The 20,985-nt window shown below is 38.4% G+C and overlaps 1 protein-coding gene across 1 annotated transcript; it reads left to right on the top strand.

Moving 5' to 3' along the window:
• Positions 1–256: 256 nt before the first annotated feature.
• On the top strand, positions 257–19,456 carry LOC117289895 (cholesterol 24-hydroxylase-like). The gene is made up of 13 exons (XM_033771092.1): positions 257–453; positions 6,351–6,428; positions 6,977–7,058; positions 8,599–8,759; positions 10,107–10,245; positions 10,860–10,973; positions 13,007–13,241; positions 14,405–14,477; positions 14,851–14,935; positions 16,430–16,540; positions 17,404–17,489; positions 18,435–18,501; positions 19,121–19,456. Exons 1-13 carry the CDS (start codon positions 314–316, stop codon positions 19,289–19,291), a joined length of 1,542 nt encoding a protein of 513 aa, XP_033626983.1. The 5' UTR covers positions 257–313; the 3' UTR covers positions 19,292–19,456.
• Positions 19,457–20,985: the final 1,529 nt, after the last annotated feature.

Raw genomic sequence — 20,985 nt, 5'->3', positions numbered from 1 at the left:
GGGGCACCGCGGCTCCCGTATTTTTTTTCCCTAGGACAGATGAGGCCACTGCCCGTTTATGCTAAGTGGCCTCATCTGTCATACACGTCACAGCTAGCTGTGATCACATACAAGTTGTATGAGGCCGTGTCCGAAACGACGACTTCGGCTACAGCTACGTCTAGATCAGCGCGTCTACCAGTGTTAAAGAATAGGCAGACGCGCGCGATCTAGCCGTAGCTGTAGCCGAACTCGCCGTTTCGGACACGGCCTAACTTCCTGAAAAGTGTCATTTTTGGTACGGCCACGGGGGTGTGCGGAAGCAGATAAAAAGATGATCGTGCTTAATCTCTTGCTAGCTTCGCTTGTGGGATTTCCCCTGGTAGTATTTGGTAGTCTTTTTGTTGCATCTGTTTTATATCTTCATTACGTCCATGTGAAGTACAGCCATGTTCCTGGACCAAAGCGGAAAAGGTAATAAATTAATCTGGATTGTTGTTGTCTTTCTGTTGTCCTCAGTCGTGTAGTACTTTACTTTGTCTTCTCTTTTACTGCCTGTCCTCCTTTTTTATATCTTGATGTATCTCCCTTTTTTATGTTTTCCAATCCAGATGTATATATATAATTAATATATATATTTAATGTTTTTAAGAGTTTTATCCTTTACGTATACAATTTTTGTATTTTTATGTGAATTGCCAAATAAATAATAAATAAATAAATAAATAAATAATCCAGCAGTGCAGTGCACGCTTTGCCTCCGCCCTAGCCCACCTTGTTGAGCTGTTAATGGCTCCGCTTACACTGTAAGACTGATGTTAAAAGCGGAGCCATTAACAGCTCAACAAGGTGGGCTACCTCCGCCCCAACAAGGCATGATGCAAGGCCGCGCTCCCCGTTGGCGTTGGTCTCAGCTGGAGACCAACGGTGGCTGGTTATCGTAGGACGTCCTGTTTTCTAGGTGTCCCTAAAATCGAGGCAAATCTTTCACCTCTCTGTGCCCGATGTAAACAGTCCCTAGATAAAATGTTTGTGGTTTGACTTGACAAGTAAAAGGAAGAGTCTCTTCTCCCTTGCTTGACCCAAACTTAGAAACACGTAAGGCTCCACTAGGTGCTAGTTGCACTTGTTATGCAAACGGGGGAAAAGTTTCCGTATGGCGCCACCACTTTTTCATTCGATATGAAATAATATAGTATCTAATTTACCTCAATGAGATATCCCTTTTTGTAAAAATGAGTGATAAAGTGGTGGCGCCATACGGAAAGTTATCCGAAAAGAATACCAAAACCCGTTTGGGATAACTTTCCGTCTGGCGCCACCACTTTATCACTCACTTTTACAAAAAGGGAGGTAAATTAGATACTATATTATTTCATATCGAATGAAAAAGTGGTGGCGCCATACGAAAACTTTTCCTAAAAAAATGCCAACCGAAAGAGTTTCATCAACACTTTTTCAATTCACAATTCACGATCATCAAATCATGTGACTAAACATTCTGCTGAGCATTCTGGGGAAAAATACAGGGAGTCCTAAATAAAATTAAAAAAGCCATTTGCCTTAAATATCATTTTCAAATATATTTGGAGATTTTTTTTTAATCCTCATATCAATATTACTATTAATATTAGAATTTAAACATCGACTTGGTGGTTCAATTATAACTGTTTATAAGCTGTTTATCGCTAAAATATTGTAAATGTTAAGAAAAAAAAAGGGGGGAAAAAATGAATAAAAATCAGATTTATGAATAAGGGAATAAAAGAGTAGCGATGAGTTCTTAACGGCCGTTGAAAACAGACAGGGTCATTGCCTTTACTGCACGGCAATGACCCTGGAAGGTTTTAAACAGACGTTTAAGAACGAGTCACGTCTCTTTTATTCCCATTCATAAATGCCCTTTTGTCAAAAAACATTAAAAAAATACATTCATATTACCTCAGACAGTTTCGCTGATCCTATTGGATGAGAGCACGTCACGTGGGGGTGTTTAAACCTTTGATAATGACCAGTGTTTATAACCGGTTGTGAGGGATACTCCGCGCTAGTCTTGGTGCAAGATGTTTCTTGTTACGATGCGGGCGCTGTCGGTAAGTTGGCCGCACTGTCTTGAAAGGAAAACGAGAACATGTTGCACCAAGACTATACGCACATGCGCACAAACGGAGCCGGAAACTGTCGGAAATGGGCGTCTCAGTCATAACAATGCAACACCTGGACGTTGTACATGTACATACAGAGCTCAAGCACGTCGGAAATGGATAAGTTTTTACAGAGTTTCTTACTTTATTACGCCTTTTAACCAAAAAAGCATTTATGAATGGGAATAAAAGAGGTGTGACTAGTTCTTTAACGGCCGTTTAAAACCTTGCATGGTCGTCGCCGTGTGATAACGGCGAGGGCCTTTATCACACGGCAACGACCCTGTCGGTTCTAAACGGCCGTGAAAGAACTTGTCGCTACACTTTTATTCCCTTAATTATAGACACTTTGACTATTGAAACCTCGAGGTTTGAAATATTTGTGAAGAAACTGTATGATGCGCGTGGGTTGTGTGTACGCGCGCGCGCTTAAAAATAGATAACGCCCTGTTACTTAAGGCTATGAATTGCGTTCCGCGTGATAATCTTGCGCGCCGACATGCCTAAAGCCAGTCGGTAATAAACAGCTCCAGCTGGTCACTATCAACCGTTTAAACACCCCCACGTGACGCACTCTCCACCAATAGGAGTAGAGAAACTGTCTGGGGTATCCGCTTGCATGCTTTTTATAAACAAATGAAGGTAATTAGGGCATCAGTTGATATTATTATTTAAAGAAAAAGCCATAAGTACCTTGAAAACAGGACAGTGGAGGATACAGGTATCCCATGGTCAGTCGAAAGGTAAATCGTAATCATTGAATGGGATGGGGTTTTCATGTATCAGTTGCTGGAAAGGCAATAGAAAGATATATTGATTTTTTATACGAAAAATGGAGGGGGCAGTGGTGGTAAGGTGCTTGGTCCTTGGACTCTTGGACTCCTTTGGCACTTTGCTCATGTTGCTGATATAATGCAACGGTCAGTCAGTGCAGCGGCACTGACCATACACTATGGATAGTAAGGACAGAGACCAGGGGTCGATTTCACAAAGAGTTAGGACTAGTCCAAACTTAGGACTAGACCTAGGTGGTATACAAAACGTATGGCTTGTCCCAGGCATTGCATGGTTAGGTATCAATATGTATTTGGTTTGCAGTAACACCGTGTGTATCTACTTGCCAGGTAAAGTTTGTTCTAAGAGAACTGTCTTGCTTAATTCTACTATCGCGGAGTAGATTGTTCGGGTGTTTGAAAGACTTCTCAGTTCTGAAATGAACTGCCCTGCTTAAATATAACGCTAGTTTTTACAATACAGTGATTAGAGATAAAACAAAGTACGGCGAAAGAGGGAAGAAACTTCTGTACAATTAAATTACCAGTATCAACAAAGACAACAAAGTTTTCTAAACAACTGCTCTCTATAAGTTACCAGTATCAACAAAGACAACAAAGTTTTCAAAACAACTGCTCTCGAGCACAGCACCCAGCATATTACTACATTTATAAGTATTCTGAACATGCGCACACCCAACCAGGCTATGTGCTTGACTCCACCGGATTTTGTAAACATCTTGACATCTCCGCTTTTTAGTCCTTGGGCGGTGCTTGACCATGGTTTTAAATAATATGCCGGTATTTCTTGTTTAGTGCAGACTTCATGGTTTGAAGATAATGCACTGTGAGGTTGGTGCGCAGGGACGCGCTGTCCAAATTTTCATCAGCCAAACAAAATAAATCTCAAGAGTGCAGAATATGATTTACAGTATTTTTATGACCATCATTCATGTACCAAAATTGGTACTCGGCTTGCCCATACCGGCGCTCCTAGCTGGTGGGTGATCGCGTGTAGAGAAGTGTTATAACTTCGTAATATCTGTGTGAAAGACTCTTATTGTATATCCTGGTTTATTTATTAGCTGCACTGGCTGCCAAGCAGACCAAAAATTACATTTACAAGTAAAATATCATTTGGCACGGGTGTACAAAAGCAGATAAGAGATGATCTTTCTTAATCTCTTGCTAGCCTCGCTTGTGGGATTTCCCCTGGTGGTATTTAGTAGTGTTTTTGTTGCATACATGTATGTTGTATATCTTCATTACAAGCATGTGAAGTACAGCCATGTTCCTGAACCAAAGCGAAAAAGGTGTAGTATTGTATTGGTCTGGGCGAGGCAATCCAGGCGGTTTTTCATTATGCTTATCTATGAAGGGTACAACATCAGCCACCAAGGTGCATTAAAGCCACCCACTCAACATATATGCTCTGTAATCCCCATTGCATGGCCAGCGCAAACAAGGTCGTCAGCGCCTATTGTACCCTGAGTACATAGGAAGATTAGTCTCCCCGGATTTTCTGCTCTCCTAGCTTGAGATTCGGAGAATAGCACAAGACAGTGTCCACCTGCTGTGCAGCCGACTGATGATCTAAATTTTTTTTCTTTTTTTTTGCACTGTACATTTTTACTACTAATATTATTATTCAAGTCAGTCAAGGGTTTCGTAATCATTAAATGGGGATGGGGTTTTTCATGTATTATAAGAAAAGTGGGTGCTGTGATGCCTAAAAAATTATTAAAACTAGTTAATAAATGAATTTTTTTGTAGTCAAACACATAGTCGATAGACAAGATAGATAAAAAAATGTAATATATCGATCCACCGTCTGCCCTTACATTTATTGTGATAGTATCGCCATATTTTAGTACAGATATAATAATTATAATATAACGCAATAGTATTGCTATATAGCCTATAGTTTTACGGTACAGTGATTAGTGATATATCAAAATATTTGGTGGAAGAGTTCTCTAGCTAGGATGTGTCAAACGTGGTTGGGGGGGGGGGTACTCCTTTTGTTAAAAAAAATTGATATCTCCGCTAGTTAGTCCTTGTCCTATAGTACTAGAAGAGCACAGATGTCAGGTTTTTTAAAATCTGAATAAATCGCCATGGCCAATTTCTGGGTTTATTAGCCACAGCACGTAAAATATAACATGGTGCTATAAAAGGGTTAGGTCTCTTCAAAAAGTAATCCCACATCTTGCAGGAAATACTGAGTTTACTGAGTGAGTGACGGATATGTGCGCTATGAAGCCACTAATATTATTATCAATGGCTTAATATGCTGGTACTTTTGCTGGTATTTTTATGACCATCAATCATAAACCAAATTTGGTACTCATGTATAATAAGAACATTTTGACAGATCCCTCTGCTGGTTAGTCCTTGCTCAAAGTATTAACACAAATCATGTCAATGCCAGTATATGAACACAGATGTCAATGCTTTTTTCGAGGAGCACGTTGCCTTTGATCGGACGAGTTGGTCTATAAAAGGCGTTTGTAACCGGTTTTACAAATAATATGCATAGGGTTGGAAAGATGTTTTAAAAGTAGAATACAATGATCCACACAAATTTGCCTCGAAATTGCGTGATTTTCGGTCGAACGTGTTAGTCGGCGAGGTAAAAGGAAAAATTTCGAGGCATGTTTGTGTGGATCAGTGTATTCTACTTTTACACCATCTTTCTACCAAATGCATTTCACATGTTTTCTAACAAACGGTTACAAACGCTTTTCAAAGACCAACTCGACCGATCCAAGTCAACGTGGAGTAAATCGCCCCAATTACTGGGACTGTTAAATGCTTAAATGTGCTGGTATTTTTGCTGGTATATTTTATGACCATCATATATGAACAGGTGATGACTGACATGACTGTGTGTTTATTCTTCCCTCTCTATCTAATAATAAACAAATTTGTATGGTGCCATTCACCTTGCTGGGTGTTTAAGGCAATTACAAAATGATTTGTGACGGTTGTTATTTGAAATGAATCTATTTAGGATGTGAGGCCATAACATATTTTTAAATATTTTGTAATACTTTGATCCGGTTAAAATTCTGCGAGCCATTCTTTTAACCATAAAAAAAACCCACTAATCGACAGAAAAACAGGTTATTTACATTTTAATTAAAGAATATATACACGTCAAATAAATTATCAAGCAGAAATGAACATGAGGGTGATGGGATTTTAATTGTTGAATCCAGTGTGATTCTCTATGCTTGCGCTGTATGGCATCACCTATGCAAGCCTCAATCACCAGCAGTTCAATCTTGTGGAATTTTACCTCAATCTCGACTCATACATTGGTAACTTTTTTTTAATTGTGTCGTCTCTGTATTGTGCTCGGCTCAATAAGTAGTAGTACGTAGACTAGAAAGTAATAAATTCAGGTTATTACCAAATTTGTAAATTTATTGATGGGTTTTTTTCTTTACAGTTTTTTCACCGGGAATATTGCTGATTTGCGGCAGGCTGTCACAGATGGCAGAGTGTTTGAAGATGTGTTCTTTGATTGGTAGGTATCTAGTTTTTATAATTGCTGTCATTTCAGAGGCTGAAGGTATAAACATGCCCAATTTATAGAGCTACTGTAAATCAAGATTAAGACTTTTTAATTTATTTTGCTAATCATTAATAGCAGGAAATCAGTCATTAACGGCTGGTAATTTTTTTCTGGCTACCTGCTTCTGTGAAGCATTCGTGGCAAAAATATATTTGAACAAGAAAATGAAGAATATTAGCAGCTACCTCATTTAGACTGCCAGGATACAAATGTCAGGCCATTAAACCACTTATGTTGTTATTGCCGTCTCAAGTGACCTGACGTATGGGGTGGGGGAGACGAGGAAAAGTTCTCATCTACTGAAAAAGGAACAGCATTCATAGGAATAAAAATTCCACAATCTGACATTGAAAATGTAAAAAGGAAGGCACAAAAAATATTTTGGATTACTGACCTTTAGTTAATTTAGACATGTTTTCTAATCTGTTTGTGAATATAATTTTGCAATCTCTGTATTTGAGTTTTGCGTTGTTATTGTTGTTGTATTTCTCCCTTTGCAGGAACAAGGAATTTGGGCAGGTTTTTATATTCTATGTCTTCCACCGGGCTATAGTTCATGTCTACATTCCTGAAGTTGTAAGGGTAAGCTCTGATTCTTTGGCTCTAAGAAGACGGAGTGTTACTGTGTGTGATTACAAGCTACATGTATAAAATTGGCATATTAGCCCCTATACAAGTGTCACAACTTAAGGTCATTTAAAAGGGTCTGGTATACAATGAAAATAATGACAATACAAAATTGGGAGATAACAGGGAGAATATATTTGCTGATATTTCTCCTATAAGACATTTAAAGACACTGGACACCTTTGGTAATTTTCAAAGACCAGTCTTCTCACTTGGTGTATCTCAACATTTTCACAAATATGTAACAAACCAGTGAAAATCTAAGCTCAATTCGTCTTTGAAGTTGCGAGATAATAATGGAAGAAAGAACACCCTTGTCACACAAATTTGTGTGCTTTCAGACGCTTGATTTCGGGACCTCAAAATGGAACTCTAAGGTATCAAAACCATACTCAAATATTTTAGTGGAAAATTACTCCTTTCTCGAAAACTATGATGCTTTAGAGGGAGCCAATTGGCACAATGTTTTATGCTATTAACAGCTCTCCATTGTTTGTACGAGTAAGTTTTTATGCCAACAATTATTTTGGGTAATTACCAATAGTGTCCACTGCCTTTAAGAAACTTTATAATTATCCAAAAAGAAGAAATGTGACCATCCACCACCAATGGGCTGTAAAGTTGACACTTTTACTGTTATGGGCTCAATGCATTTTTGGAGAGAGTGTGTAATCAGCTTCAAAATGATACCATCCACATTTAAATCAGACTTTTCTAGACGAAGTTATGATTTCTCAAAGCCACCTACTTTTATATTCAGATTTCTCAAAGATTTCTTGAAAACCCAAACAATTTAATAGGCTCTGCAATGTACAAGTGCAACTTTACAGCCTATTGGTGGTGGATGGTCACAAATTACATTGCTCGCATACCATAAATATCAAAAAGTGAACTATGACAGATCTGTGAAGTGTGACAGATTGTAAGTTGGTTCAAAGCAAGGAAGAGGGTTCCAAAATGCAGCAGTATAGACTCCCAAGTATGATATGGTGGACTTGTACCAGATGGAATGTTTTAATGCTGCAAATCATGTAGGGACTTGAAACACCCTGTGGACTTACATGCGTCCACACAGTGTTATCTATACAGATTTGAAGAACAGGATTTTCCGTAAAAGTGACTGCAACACTGAGCTGTGTGTTGCAGGTATAAGGTACCAGCGAGCATGAAAACTGCCAGACTTTCAAAGTTGCATAATAAGCATTTGAAGACCAACCAATCCCTTTCCTTTAACTTTGATTCTGAACGCGCACAGAATTCCTGGCAAAACATCACAACAAAATTCTGTTATTTTGAACAAAATGTGACAATTTTTTACATTTTAAATTGGATGGTGTGTTTGTTGATAACAAGAGGATGGGAAAGTACAGATTTTTTCTTTGGCCAATTCGTTTGTGTATAAAAGGGGCAACTGAAGTTGAAATAAGAACATTTGACAATAATTAATCTTATCTTTTACCATGGTTTAACCATTATAAGTTTTAATTGATCTCAGGAAATCTTAGTGTCGGATAACTATCCAAAGTGTGGGAATGGCTACAAGGCCATGGAGTCTCTGTATGGCCAGCGTTTCATGGGCCGAGGTCTCGTGACTGAGATTGATCATGAAGTTTGGAAACCACAGGCTGCCATGTTCAGCCCAACCTTCCATCGAAAGTAAGTCTGATCCGTAAAATAACAAAAATAACAAAATATAGGCCTACACAGAGGCCACTCGTATCGTTTTTGTAGAATTTCTTTAACACCGTGAAATCTTATGTTGAAATGAATATCAAAAACTGATAATCGTACATTGTGCCGCATAAAATAAATGTTAAATTTGCATCTGGGATAAGGAATTTTAAATTTTGGTTTACCCTTACATTGATGTGTGTAAGCACTGTATACTCCCAGTACTTTGGTTTTACCCTTACATTGATGTGTGTAAGCACTGTATACTCCCAGTACTTTCACAAGTTGCAGTATGCCTGTAGCTACTTGGCAAACTCGGTAGTCTAGTTGGTAAGACAGTAAGACACTGTTCAAGATTTCCAAGGGTCATAGGGTTTGAATCCCACAGAGTTATATGCCTGGTACTGAGTATACAGTGCTTACACACATCGGTGTGAGGGTAGCACCCAATTTAATATTGTCATCATGTTAAGTATTCTCTGTCATGAACTGCATTAAACCACTATCTGCTGCTCATACCATTTGTTCTACATGATTCCTGTTTTGTTTGTTATGAGCTTGTCAATTGTAACCTGCACCCCTGGGCGACCCTGGACTAGCAGGGATTTAATTGAATCAGTTTAGAGGAATTTCAGTTTAGATCAATCCTAGCTTGTTATGAAATTGATTCCTAGTCATGACACTTGTGTCATTACAAGCCAGACTCTAAACCATTATTGCTTCGTTTTGATGGGACTTTAAACCATAGGTCCCCATGTGTCATGTAATACACTTATAATAATCCAGTTACACCATCGTCCATGGTTACACTTAACGCTAAGAGAAGGGGTTTGCCCTGTGTTTCTAGCTGTGGCTGCTGAATTCACTGCAACACCTTGTTAACCCTTAAATTTGTCTTATAACCTTTCTTAAAAATGTTTTGTTTGTGCAAGTGCATTGAGTACCATGTTGGTAGATCGACATGATAATCATGTCCTATTTAGAGCCTTGCGCCCATTTGGGTGAACCTGCACTCAAAATGGTGATTTGACTCCGCTCTTCTCCAGCCTTGTGAGTTTTTTTTTCCCAGTCCAGTCCGTTTGTCATCGATCCAGAATGTGTGCTGAAATAATAATAATAATTAACAGTTCTTATATAGCACATAATACAAAATAAAGTCTCTAAGCACTTCTGTGATTGAAGAGAAGGGTTTTAAGTTGTGATTTAAATTGTTCTAGCGTGGCACAGTCTTTGAGATTGTTGGGAAGAGAGTTCCATAGTCTCGGCGAAGCATATTAGAAGTATAAGACTATACTAAACTAATGCATTAAAATTCTTACATTGTTTCTATAGCTACCTGAAGACCTGTATTGTCCAGTTCAACTCCAGCAGTGACGCTCTAATTGAGTGTTTGTACAAGAAAGCTGATGGGAAAACAGAAGTGAACATGATGGATATGTTTAACATGGTTTCACTGGACAGCATCAGTAAGGTACATTTATATGTAATGTTGAAAAGCATTCCGCACAAATGGCGTCGATGTCGGCAATCCACCACATTTGCGACCACTGCATCATCGGTGCAGGAAAATCAACTGTACTGCAGGCACTGGGAATTTGTCAGACCTCTAACTTTTTTGTTTTGCAAAGTGTTTTAACGTAAATTAGTGCATCACAAAACTGAATTTGACCTTGAAGTCTCTCTTTTAGATTTTAAAAGTTTTTGATATCTTTATTAAAAACATGCTTACTGGGGAACACATTTTCTTGTTCTTTCATTCGTTCTTTCATTCACTATCATTTTGTTCCTTCAAATAAATCATTATGATGATGACTGATTTGACGGTAAACAATTGGGTTTGAATGTAACTATATATTTATATTTTTTTTTAAGGAAATAATTGTTTTTGTTCATTTAAAGTTCAGATGATTGTTTTTTGACCAGATATACAAATAGCAGTAATTTATGAAGTTAGGAGCTTGGGGGGGGGACAAAATAAAGCCTACATTTAAACCATTATATATCCCAAACTATAGTTGAAATTACACTTAAGATTTCTGTTTATTTTCAACTATGTTGATATTTGCATGTGTTATTCTTCTGTAGGTTGCTTTCGGTCAGGATATGAATGTATTTTCCAAGGAAAAATCTACATTCTGCACAGATTGTCAATTTCTTCAGGATAGCGTTTTAATAAGCCTCCAAAATCCACTATTGTGGGTAAGTTGACATCTTAATATAGATGGGTGGTTTTGTTTTCATCTTTTCAATTTAAATATCAATTAAAAGCATGAAAGAAAAAACACCCTTGTTGCACAATGTTTGTGCTTAATGATGCCTAAAATAGGCTTCAGGCCTGAAGTCTTTTAATATTTGAGTGAGAAATTACCGCTCTCTCAAAAAAAATTACTTCAGAGGGTACTGTGTCTCACAAGTTTTGTACTATCAACAGCTCTCAATTGCTCATTACCAAGTTATTTTTATGCCAACAATTATTTGAGCACTTACCAATTGTGTCCAGTACCTTTAAAGGCAGTGGACACTATTGGTAGTTACTCAAAATATTTATCAGCATAAAACCTTACTTCGTAACGAGTAAAGGGGAGAGGTTGATAGTACATTGCGAGAAACGGCTCCCTTTGAAGTGACGTAGTTTTCGAGGAAGAGGTAATTTTCCATGAATTTGATTTTGAGACCTAAGGTTTAGAATTTGAGTTCTCAAAATCAAGCATCTGAAAGCACCCAACTTCGTGTGACAAGGGTGCTTTTTTCTTTCACAGTTATCTCGCAATTCCGACGACCAATTGGGCTCAAATTTTCACAGGTTCATTATTTTATGCATATGTTGAGATACACCAAGTGAGAAGACTGGTCTTTGCCAGTTACTAATTGTGTCCAGGGTTTCTAAGCCAGCCTTTGCGTTATTTGTTAATGTTTTTTTTTTCCGTCTAACAAAATCTGTTTGGCAAATATGTAAAAATACCCTGCTAACCTGGTTAAATTTAACAATAAAAACAGCAAATGACAAAATTAATGCTCCAAAATGGATCAAAACCTCTGCAGTATACGAAAACTCACATGGCATGTTGCCGGTTTATATGGAGCTGCGATTGTGTCAGATGTATTTCTTTAGTCTAAAATGATAAAATCCTCCGCTCACGACTTCTGTTTCGGGACGCGCATTCATCTGTTGAGCACATTCAACAGATTTGCACAACGAATTGACACATTCAAGCGCTGTCTGCAGTTTGTGCTCTGCCGAGTTGGCGGCTGAATCTGCTGTTCGAGCAAAAGCATGCAGAGTTTTTAAATTGCACTCTGTAAGAATGGCACCTCAAGCTAATGGTTTGTAAAAATTGTGCCCAATCTGCAGATTGTGCAAATGTGTAGAATGTAGAACACCCAGCGTCGTGTACACATGTGTGCGCTGTGCAATGAATTTTGTGTACTGTCCGCTAGGTGATGATTGGAACGAGTTAGGCATGACGATGGTCGTGGATGAGACTCAAATCTCAAAATCAAAATCATGTGACTCAAATCAAAGAGATATCATTAAATTTGTATTGATGTGGTCTTTTTTTTGGTTTAACTTATTTTATAATGGGGGGGGGGGGGTTTCTGTCCCTTTCGGACTGCCAGGGACTGCCTAGTGTCCCCCTGGAATAAGCCTCTTGGAGATCGGACATCTTAAAGATGAAACTTCCTTCAATGTCTTCTCTCCATTGGGTTAAAAGAGTCCTGGTCTTCACAACCAGAGTTAAAGCCATTATACACTTTCGTTACAGAAACAAACAAAAAAGTTCACAGATTTACAAACAACTTACAGAGTTTACAGAAGGTAGTGGTGAAAGACTTATCTTGAAATATTATTCCATGAAATGCTTTACTTTTTGAGAAAACAGTAAAACAATATCAATTCTCGATAGCGAGAATTACGGATTTATTTTAAACACATGTCATGACACGGCGAAACGCGCGGATACAAGGGTGGGTTTTCCCGTTATTTTCTCCCAACTCCGATGACCAATTGAGCCTAAATTTTCACAGGTTTGTTATTTTATATATAAGTTGTGATACACGAAGTGTGGGCCTTGGACAATACTGTTTACCGAAAGGGTCCAATGGCTTTAAACAATGTCATGAAATGAACTGAAACTTCGGCTTTCATGAAAATGGGGAAGTTTAGTGCTGAGTGTGTTTGTACTGAACATAAACAAAATTATTGGGAGTCTGTGATTTAATTTGTATTTCAGCTTAGTCCTTTTAAAGACCATATTAAATTACGACGGGAGGTAAGAGCTGCTTCCAAGAGAATGCGGGAGATTGGACGACAGTGCATTATGGGCCAGATGGAAGCGCTTAAACAAGGCGAGAAACTGGACAACAACATCCTCAGTCATATTCTGCAGTCTGCAGCGCCAGCTGGTGACAGCAACGTCATAGACCTGGAGTTGATGATCGATCATTTTGTGACATTTTTCTTGGCAGGCAAGATATTTTTATTAATAGATGGAAATTTGCATCAGGGATAATATCTTATTTTTGTTATACCCATATACATGTACACCGATGTGTGTAAGCAGTATATACTAAGTACTTTCCCAAGCTCTGTGAAAAAATACCACAGGCATATTATTCTGTGGGGTTCGAACCCATGGCCTTTGCAATTCTAGAGCAGTGTATTACCAACTAGACCACCAAGATTGATCGGTAAATATTCTTTACTGGGTATATTCTGATATCCACTCCAGCCTTTTTACTCACACAGTCTTAATGTCATGTCTGCACTTTAAAGGCAGGGTGTTCATTTGGTAATTGTCAAAGACCAGCCGTCGATTTCACAAAACTCTTCCTAACTTAGGATTAATCTAATGACTTAGGATGAGTCCCAACCCTGCACTGTAGCATGCCCTAACTCAAGATAAGACGAGTCCTAACTCTTTGTGAAATCGACGGCAGTATCCTAACTTGTTGTATCCCAACATATGCACAAAATAACAAACCTGCAAACATTTGGGCTTAATTACCCCCTTTAGAGGCAGTGGACACTTTTGGTAACTACTCAAAATATTTATTAGCATAAAACTTACATGGTAACGGGTAATTGGAAAGGTTGATAGTATAAAACATTGTGAGAATTCAAAACTGCTCCCTCTGATGAAGAAGCATAGTTTTTGAGAAAGAAGTAATTTTCCACAAATTTGATTTTTAGGTGTCGAAATCAAGCATCTGAAAGCACACAACTTCATGTGACAAGGGTGTTTTTACTTTCGTTACTATCTTGCAACTTCGACCACCAATGAGCTCAACATGTCACAGGTTTGTTATTTTATGCATATGTTGAGATACAGCAAGTGAGAAGACTGGTCTTTGACAGTTACCAATAGTTTCTTAAAGAAACTAAAGGCAGAAAACAGTGCATTTCTGGAGTTCAATATTTTAAATTCAAACGCCAGTCAACATGCACGTGACAGATTTTCCTGAAAGGTAAATTAAACTGTTGTAGGAAACTATTGAGTTTGTTACCCCTGCCATTTTCTCTCTTCAATACCAGTGCAATCTTTTTGTACAGTTGTTTGTTTCTCTTTCATGAATAAGTAAACCATACTTGGGGGTGTTTTTGTAAGTTGCTGTCGCTTTTATTTGTATAGGTCAAGAGACGACAGCGTGTCTTATGGCCTCTACATTGCTGGAGCTTGGGAGACATCCAGAAATAGTGTACAAGTAAGTAACTTGTCTTCTGATAAAAAAATTGTGTGAATTGTCGTTATAAAACCAATGTAAACTTGTCTTTCTTTAAAAGGTTGTTTTTTTTTTTTTTTTTTTTTTTTTGGGGGGGGGGGTTGTTATGTGTGTGCTTTTTGGGGGTGTTTTTTGGGGCTGCCATTAAACAACAGGGCCAAGTCTGGTATTCAACTTCTTTGATGTTTGAGTATGTTTTGATTTTGTGTTGGATATTTAATAAATAAATCAGCCAAGTTAAAAGTTTGGTATATGCAAATTTGCTCTTAAAATGTTAGGTTGTCACACCAGTTACACACTCCGCTGTTCTGTGGTTAACTCTACTTTTCCCCCGTGTTTAAATGTTTTTTCTAAGGATGAAGACTGAAGTTGATGCAGTGCTTGGTGATGATGGATATGTCAGCTTTGAAGACTTATCCAAACTGAAATACACAACCGCTGTAAGTTTGTATGAATTTAAGGTATATTGAATAATGCACAATGAGTGATTGCTCCTGTCATTACAGACCGTGTAAGTCTGGCAATGAAATTGAGCTTACGGGTGCCATCATTCGTAAGGTAGCTGCTTTTGAAGGACTATATAGGACTCTTCCTCCGCTGTACACATATCCAGAGTCCTAACTATTAGGGCCCGTTTCTGGGGCGGAAAATTTTCCAAGCTACATAACTCAAATCTTACCTGCAAGAAGCCACTATTTTCAACAGATTCACATTCCATAGCAGCATACATTTTTCTGCGGTGGGTTTTGGTCGTAATTTAATCTGTCATTTGTGAAATAATGCAGCTCCCAACCTAAGAGAAATTCCAGTTTGATCGTATTCTCACAGTATGGTCTACTGCCGTACTTGCGCATAAACGTTTGCGTGCAAGACGCAAGATGCAAGACGCATGTAATTCTTGGTCACGGTATCTTGACACGCAATCGCAATGCAAGATATGTGCGTCTTGCGTACGCAAAAGACAGAGTTGTGAAGAATGTATACTGCCATGGAATGTGATTCTATTGAAAAATGTGGCTTATTGCAGGTAAGATTTGAGTTATGAAGCTTTGAAAGTTTTTCGCCCCAGAAATGGACCCTGATATCCAGGACGTCACTGTAGTATAATGCTTGCTTGCTTGCTTGCTTAAGTCGAGTGGTGTCCCTCATTGCCGACTTGAAATCTGTTGATTCAAGTCCCGTATCCATTTTGAGAATGTCAGTGTCTGTTAGTGGCAGTCTACCAGGTTTCCTCCTCCCATGCTTAGGGGTCCACAGAACAAAATTGGACACTGATTCGTCTTTGTTCCTGTAGCAGTGGCCAGCAAAACGCATCCTTCTGTCTGATTTTTGTTGATAGCTTGGGTAGGTTCCCATATAAGACTTTGTTGGTCATGTGTTGGTCATATGTTGACTCCAGTGGATGTTGAGAGCTGTTCTAGTATAATACGAAAGTGTCAGGCCGCCAGGGCTAGTATTGAAGGTGCTGGGAGGTCAAAGAAGTTCAAAGTCTGTTCCGTGATCAAATAATAATGCAAAAACTGTCTCCTGACGACGACTGGAGCAAGCTAGTCAGAATGTTGAGACCATAAATAACTCGCTTCCCTGTAGTCCCGCCTGATTCTTTTCGGAGCTGAGAAGTCTCCTGAATTGTGAAAAAAAGTCATCTCCGCGGTAGAAGAACATAAAGCAAGACAAGTTCTCAACAGAACATAATCTACCCAGCAAGTACATGTAGGTACACACGTGATGTTACCGCAAACCTATCTATTCATCAAATGTTTCCTTGAAAAGTTTTCTGTGAGGTGTTGTAAGCAATGACCTCTAAAGGGCTCGTTGCAATATGCTTAGTTGATGAAGTGATTTATTGGTTTCATTTACGGAAAATCAAAGTTTAAACAATGCAAAATTTTAGCCACCTTTTTTTCATCTGTAACTTGGTTTAAATCCTTTAGGTGTTGAAGGAAACTTTACGTTTTCATTGCCCCGTGACATCTGTGATGAGGACGACACCGAAAGAAGTCGTCTGGAACGGCATTAAACTCCCTACTGATACACTTATTAATGTGAGTTTTTTCCCTTTTTGTTTCTTATTTCATATAGAGATCACTACAATTTTATAATTATACATTAATTTTTATTTTAACCTTGTACATATCTGTCCATATTGTAAAGACACCAACGAATCGAAAATTAATGGTAACACTTAATAGAAAACTTTATACTGAACAAATATTTCTATAAACTGGACTTGAAGCACTCAAGGGAAGTAGATGTGCAACAATCTCTTAGGAGCGTTAATGTGGGTTTTTTCCCTTTTTGTTTCCTAATTCATTCCATTATTTTACTTTGGTTTAATTCTTTGCAAAGGCCTATTGGGCATGACCCCCGTTCATGTGACATCGTCATCAGCGAAATACTTTTTGGTTAAGCCTTTTTGGGAGTACTGTTTGTGTAAACAGTTAGTTCGATTAGCTTCCCCAGGTCGACATTCGAATAGCTTTGACGCCATTCCAGGGGCTCAACCGGGTCAGCCCCAAGTGCCCTGCATGACGTCACCACGAGAGGACGAGTGATCATTTGATTAGCTCTTGTATTGGGCTTACCTGAGCGAGCACCGCTGCAGTCCCGCTGGGTCGACACAGGGAAGCTATTAATTGATTGTACCCAGAGTATAGCGGGAGTTTAAAGCGCCACAGTGATTACACATATACCGCTGAGCGTGGCACAGTTGCAGCCTGAGGCAATCTTGCTAGGGGCTCGATATAATTGTGCTTATGTTTGGCAACAAATGAGTTGCCAGACTGTAAAGATATCTTTTTTCTTTTCACTTTTTCTTGATTCACTCATATTCACTCGTATTAAAACTTTGTTAAACTGAATGACATAAATGTAAGATTATCTAATCACTTATATCTTACTCCTTAAGGTTTGCATTATGAACCTGGCCAGACAGAAGGAGTATTTTGAAAACCCAGAAGAATTTATGCCAAGCCGATTCTTAGGTGGAGACAAGTAAGACATGCCTTTAATTTTTATACAAAACCCCTTGCATATGTGAGTAAGCTAAATGAGTCTTTTCTCAGAAATAATAGTGGCTCCTCATATAGCCCTCAGGTCTGTCACGCAGTGACGCTTCAACATTATTACCCCTGGTCACTGGGCCTTAAATCATTCCTTAACCTATCTCAGCTCCCTGGGGGAGTGTACAGCATGTGCTACCAAGTATGCAGCGCACTATTATTATTATTATTATTTATTCGGCCAAGATTTCAACAAACAGTACAAGATACAATATTACCGTACTAAAGAAATATAACAGTATAAGAAACAACGAATGTAAACTTATGACATCTAGAACCAATGATTGAATGAGACAGAGCACTGGCAATCAAGCAAGACAATTATAAAAACAGACAGGACAAGCCCATTCTAAGATGGCCAGGATTAATAAAAGTGAACCTAACCACTGTGACTCGAAAGCCTATCAATCCAATCTTAAAATAGGAATAGAATCTTTAACAAACATTTAAAAACAGTAAAGATAAACTTTAGAAAATATAATAAATATTAAGAACAAAATAAATATGTATATGTTAAGAAAAACCTATTTATATGTAGCAAGATTATTTGGAAGTGCACATTTGAGTAATCAATCACAAGAACCATCTCTGCCCTCGCAGGTACCCATTAACCCCCTGGTGGAGAGAAGCTTATGGTTAAGTGTCTTGCTCGGGGACACAAGTGTCACGACCAGGATTCAAACCCACACTCAGCTCAACAGAAGCATCAGAGCTTGATTTCTGTGCTCTTATCCACTTGGCCACTTGGTGCTCTATGTAATTTAAACTTTCGAGTTTTATGGGTTTGAAAACTGACAGATTAGAATGACTGTAGTCATACGAAATAAAAAAAATACCTTCCTCTAATGCAATGCCTAATGTTTTGTTTTGTCATTAGCAACAATAACATGTACATCCCATTCTCCCTGGGTCCAAGGAAGTGTATCGGGAAGCAGTTTGCTATGGTGAGTAATACTTAAGGGCTCATTACAGGCAACTTGGATCTCTATCTCTGTTGTGTTTCCACTTCTTACAAAATTCATTAAGAGCTACAATATATTGAATAATCCATCACTTATACTAATTCCAAGGGCTCTACAATAACGGCTGGGTATGCCATCACCACTGGCTTGGCTGACCCAGTGCCTTGACCCCTATCTGTGTCTCATTTCACGGTAAACTGTCTCTACCGATTGATTTATCTTTTGGCCACTATTTTATAGGACTAGTAAGTTCTTACATTTAGATCGACTTTCCTTGATTAGAGCTACTGCTCTCAACCCTCTCTCATTGAATCGCTCTCTCCGTCTATATACCATCTTCGATCTTTTCTTCGTCTCGTCAAAATCGGTTTTCTACTGAACTATTTTCATGAACATAAATTAAACAAACTCCCATCGCAACCGGATTTGGGAATGACGCCCATCACTTGTTGAATGTTTAACATATCTTACTCCTACTTGAGAATCTTGGGGAGTGCCAGCTCTGATGGATGAAGTAATGAACAAGGAAAACCATACAAACAAATGCTGCCCTCTTGTGACATTTCTGTATTGTGTTTCCTGTTCACTTTATTGTTTCCAGATTGAGGCTCAGGTTGTCATGGCCAAGTTAGTGAAGAATTTGACCTTTGACCTCGTGCCAGGTCAGAGTTTCAACTATGTAAGGAGCATTACCTGCAAGCCAAAGGATTCGTGTCGAGTATACGTCAAACCAGCTGTACCTAAGTCTGACATAATGAAAGAAGTTTGTTAATATGAAACACAAATCTTTCTTGAAATACGACCGAAATGCTGTAACAAGTAAAAATACTTTATTTTATTTTATTTTATTCCTTTTCTGGTGTATATAATTAGTAAGAATTTCTTCTTCTTTCATTAGTGTCTAGCAACTTCAATGACCAAGTTATGAGTCAAAATTTTCAAAGGTTGTTATACATGTATTATGCATTTGTTGGGATACACCAAGTGAGAATACTGGTCATTGACAATGAATTACCAAAGGTGTCCAGTGCCTTTTAGAACTCTTACCCAGTACATGTATACTGCGTGTCCATGCTGGCTTTCCAGTCGAGCGTAGTACTACTCGAGTACGAGAATTTGGGCTATCGCGTACCAGTAACAGTGTCTAGGTACCAAGTATTTTGTAATCCGAGTACTGAGTCCAATAGCCGAGTACCAGGCACTTGGATCTCTAAATAAGAGTCTGAACGTACTTTATGAAGAAATTTCTGCAAAATGAGATTCAATATATATATTTTTTTAATTTCTAGATGACAGCTTGTACTGATTATGATAATCATGAATATATAAACAACTACAATTTCACCTCTTCCAGAGCTTTATTCCTCTATGTAAAATAATAAATTGTATATATTTTTTTAAAGTCACCTGGAAATATAATTATTATTTTTTCAAACAATAGTAACAATAAAACAATTTTTGAAGTTATTGTTTTTATCATGATTTACATGTTTAAAAATTAGATAAAGTTGCTTGGAGTGTTGACTCCGCCTTCCCCCTTTTGTGACGGCAATCGAGGCAGACTTTGCCTTGATGTGTAGAGTAAATTCTACTTCGTCGCCATTAACAGGTATATTTGACAACACTGCAACTAAAGCGATATTCGGTGCCAATATTAATGCTAGGAGTGTGAAAAATAAAATCCCTGAACTTCAAGCAGTTGTGCATTCTATGAACTTGTCACTTGTGGCTATTACTGAAACATGGCTGGATTCATCTATACCGGACTCAATGCTTTTCGACAGCCATATTGTCTTTAGAAAAGACAGAAGTCGGCGTGGTGGAGGTGTTTTGGTCGCTATATCTGACTCTCTAAAACCAACATCTGTTGATGTGAAAGATTTGCCTCCTAACATTGAAATCGTTTTTGCAGAATTCATCCTTAATTCTGAAAGATGGTTATGTGGTGCGTACTACAGGCCTCCATCGGACGACACCAGTATCGGCTTACTGGAGGATGTTTTGAACAAGCTTAACTTAGACCGTTATTCTGGTTTCATCCCGATGGGTGATTTCAATATTAACTGGTCATCAGACAATTCCAGCCTGCTGGCAACTACTCTTCACGATCTAGCCAACGCTTATTGCTTTGAACAATTAGTTAATGAAACTACTAGATCTTCCAGTGACCTTTCTTCCAATACAACGATTGATTTGATATTTACATCACGTCCAGATCGTGTATGTGATGTTAAAGTGGAGCCCGGGCTCTCTACATCCGACCATAACTTGGTTTCTTTCAGAATTCGAGGGTCGCCTGGAAAATTACCACGTCGTGTAAGGGAAATCTTCCAGTACCACAAAACGGACCTTGTTCATTTCCAGACTTTGCTAGCTGCAGTGCCTTGGGGAGTGATTGACTACAACGACATTAACGATGCTTGGGATACGTTCAGTGATTTCTTCCTCAATTGCGTCAAGGAGTGT

This window comes from Asterias rubens, chromosome 1 (assembly GCF_902459465.1).
Source record: "Asterias rubens chromosome 1, eAstRub1.3, whole genome shotgun sequence".
NCBI classification, from domain to species: domain Eukaryota; kingdom Metazoa; phylum Echinodermata; class Asteroidea; order Forcipulatida; family Asteriidae; genus Asterias; species Asterias rubens.
This window is presented reverse-complemented; position numbering and strand designations above follow the sequence as displayed.

Excerpts from the sequence above, each read along its gene's own strand:
- LOC117289895 (XM_033771092.1), top strand. The coding sequence starts at position 314 with ATGATCGTGCTTAATCTCTTGCTAGCTTCGCTTGTGGGATTTCCCCTG. Across the intron at positions 10,246-10,859 it reads CACTGGACAGCATCAGTAAG|GTTGCTTTCGGTCAGGATAT; the intron begins GTACATTTATAT and ends ATTCTTCTGTAG. Across the intron at positions 13,242-14,404 it reads TGTGACATTTTTCTTGGCAG|GTCAAGAGACGACAGCGTGT; the intron begins GCAAGATATTTT and ends TTATTTGTATAG.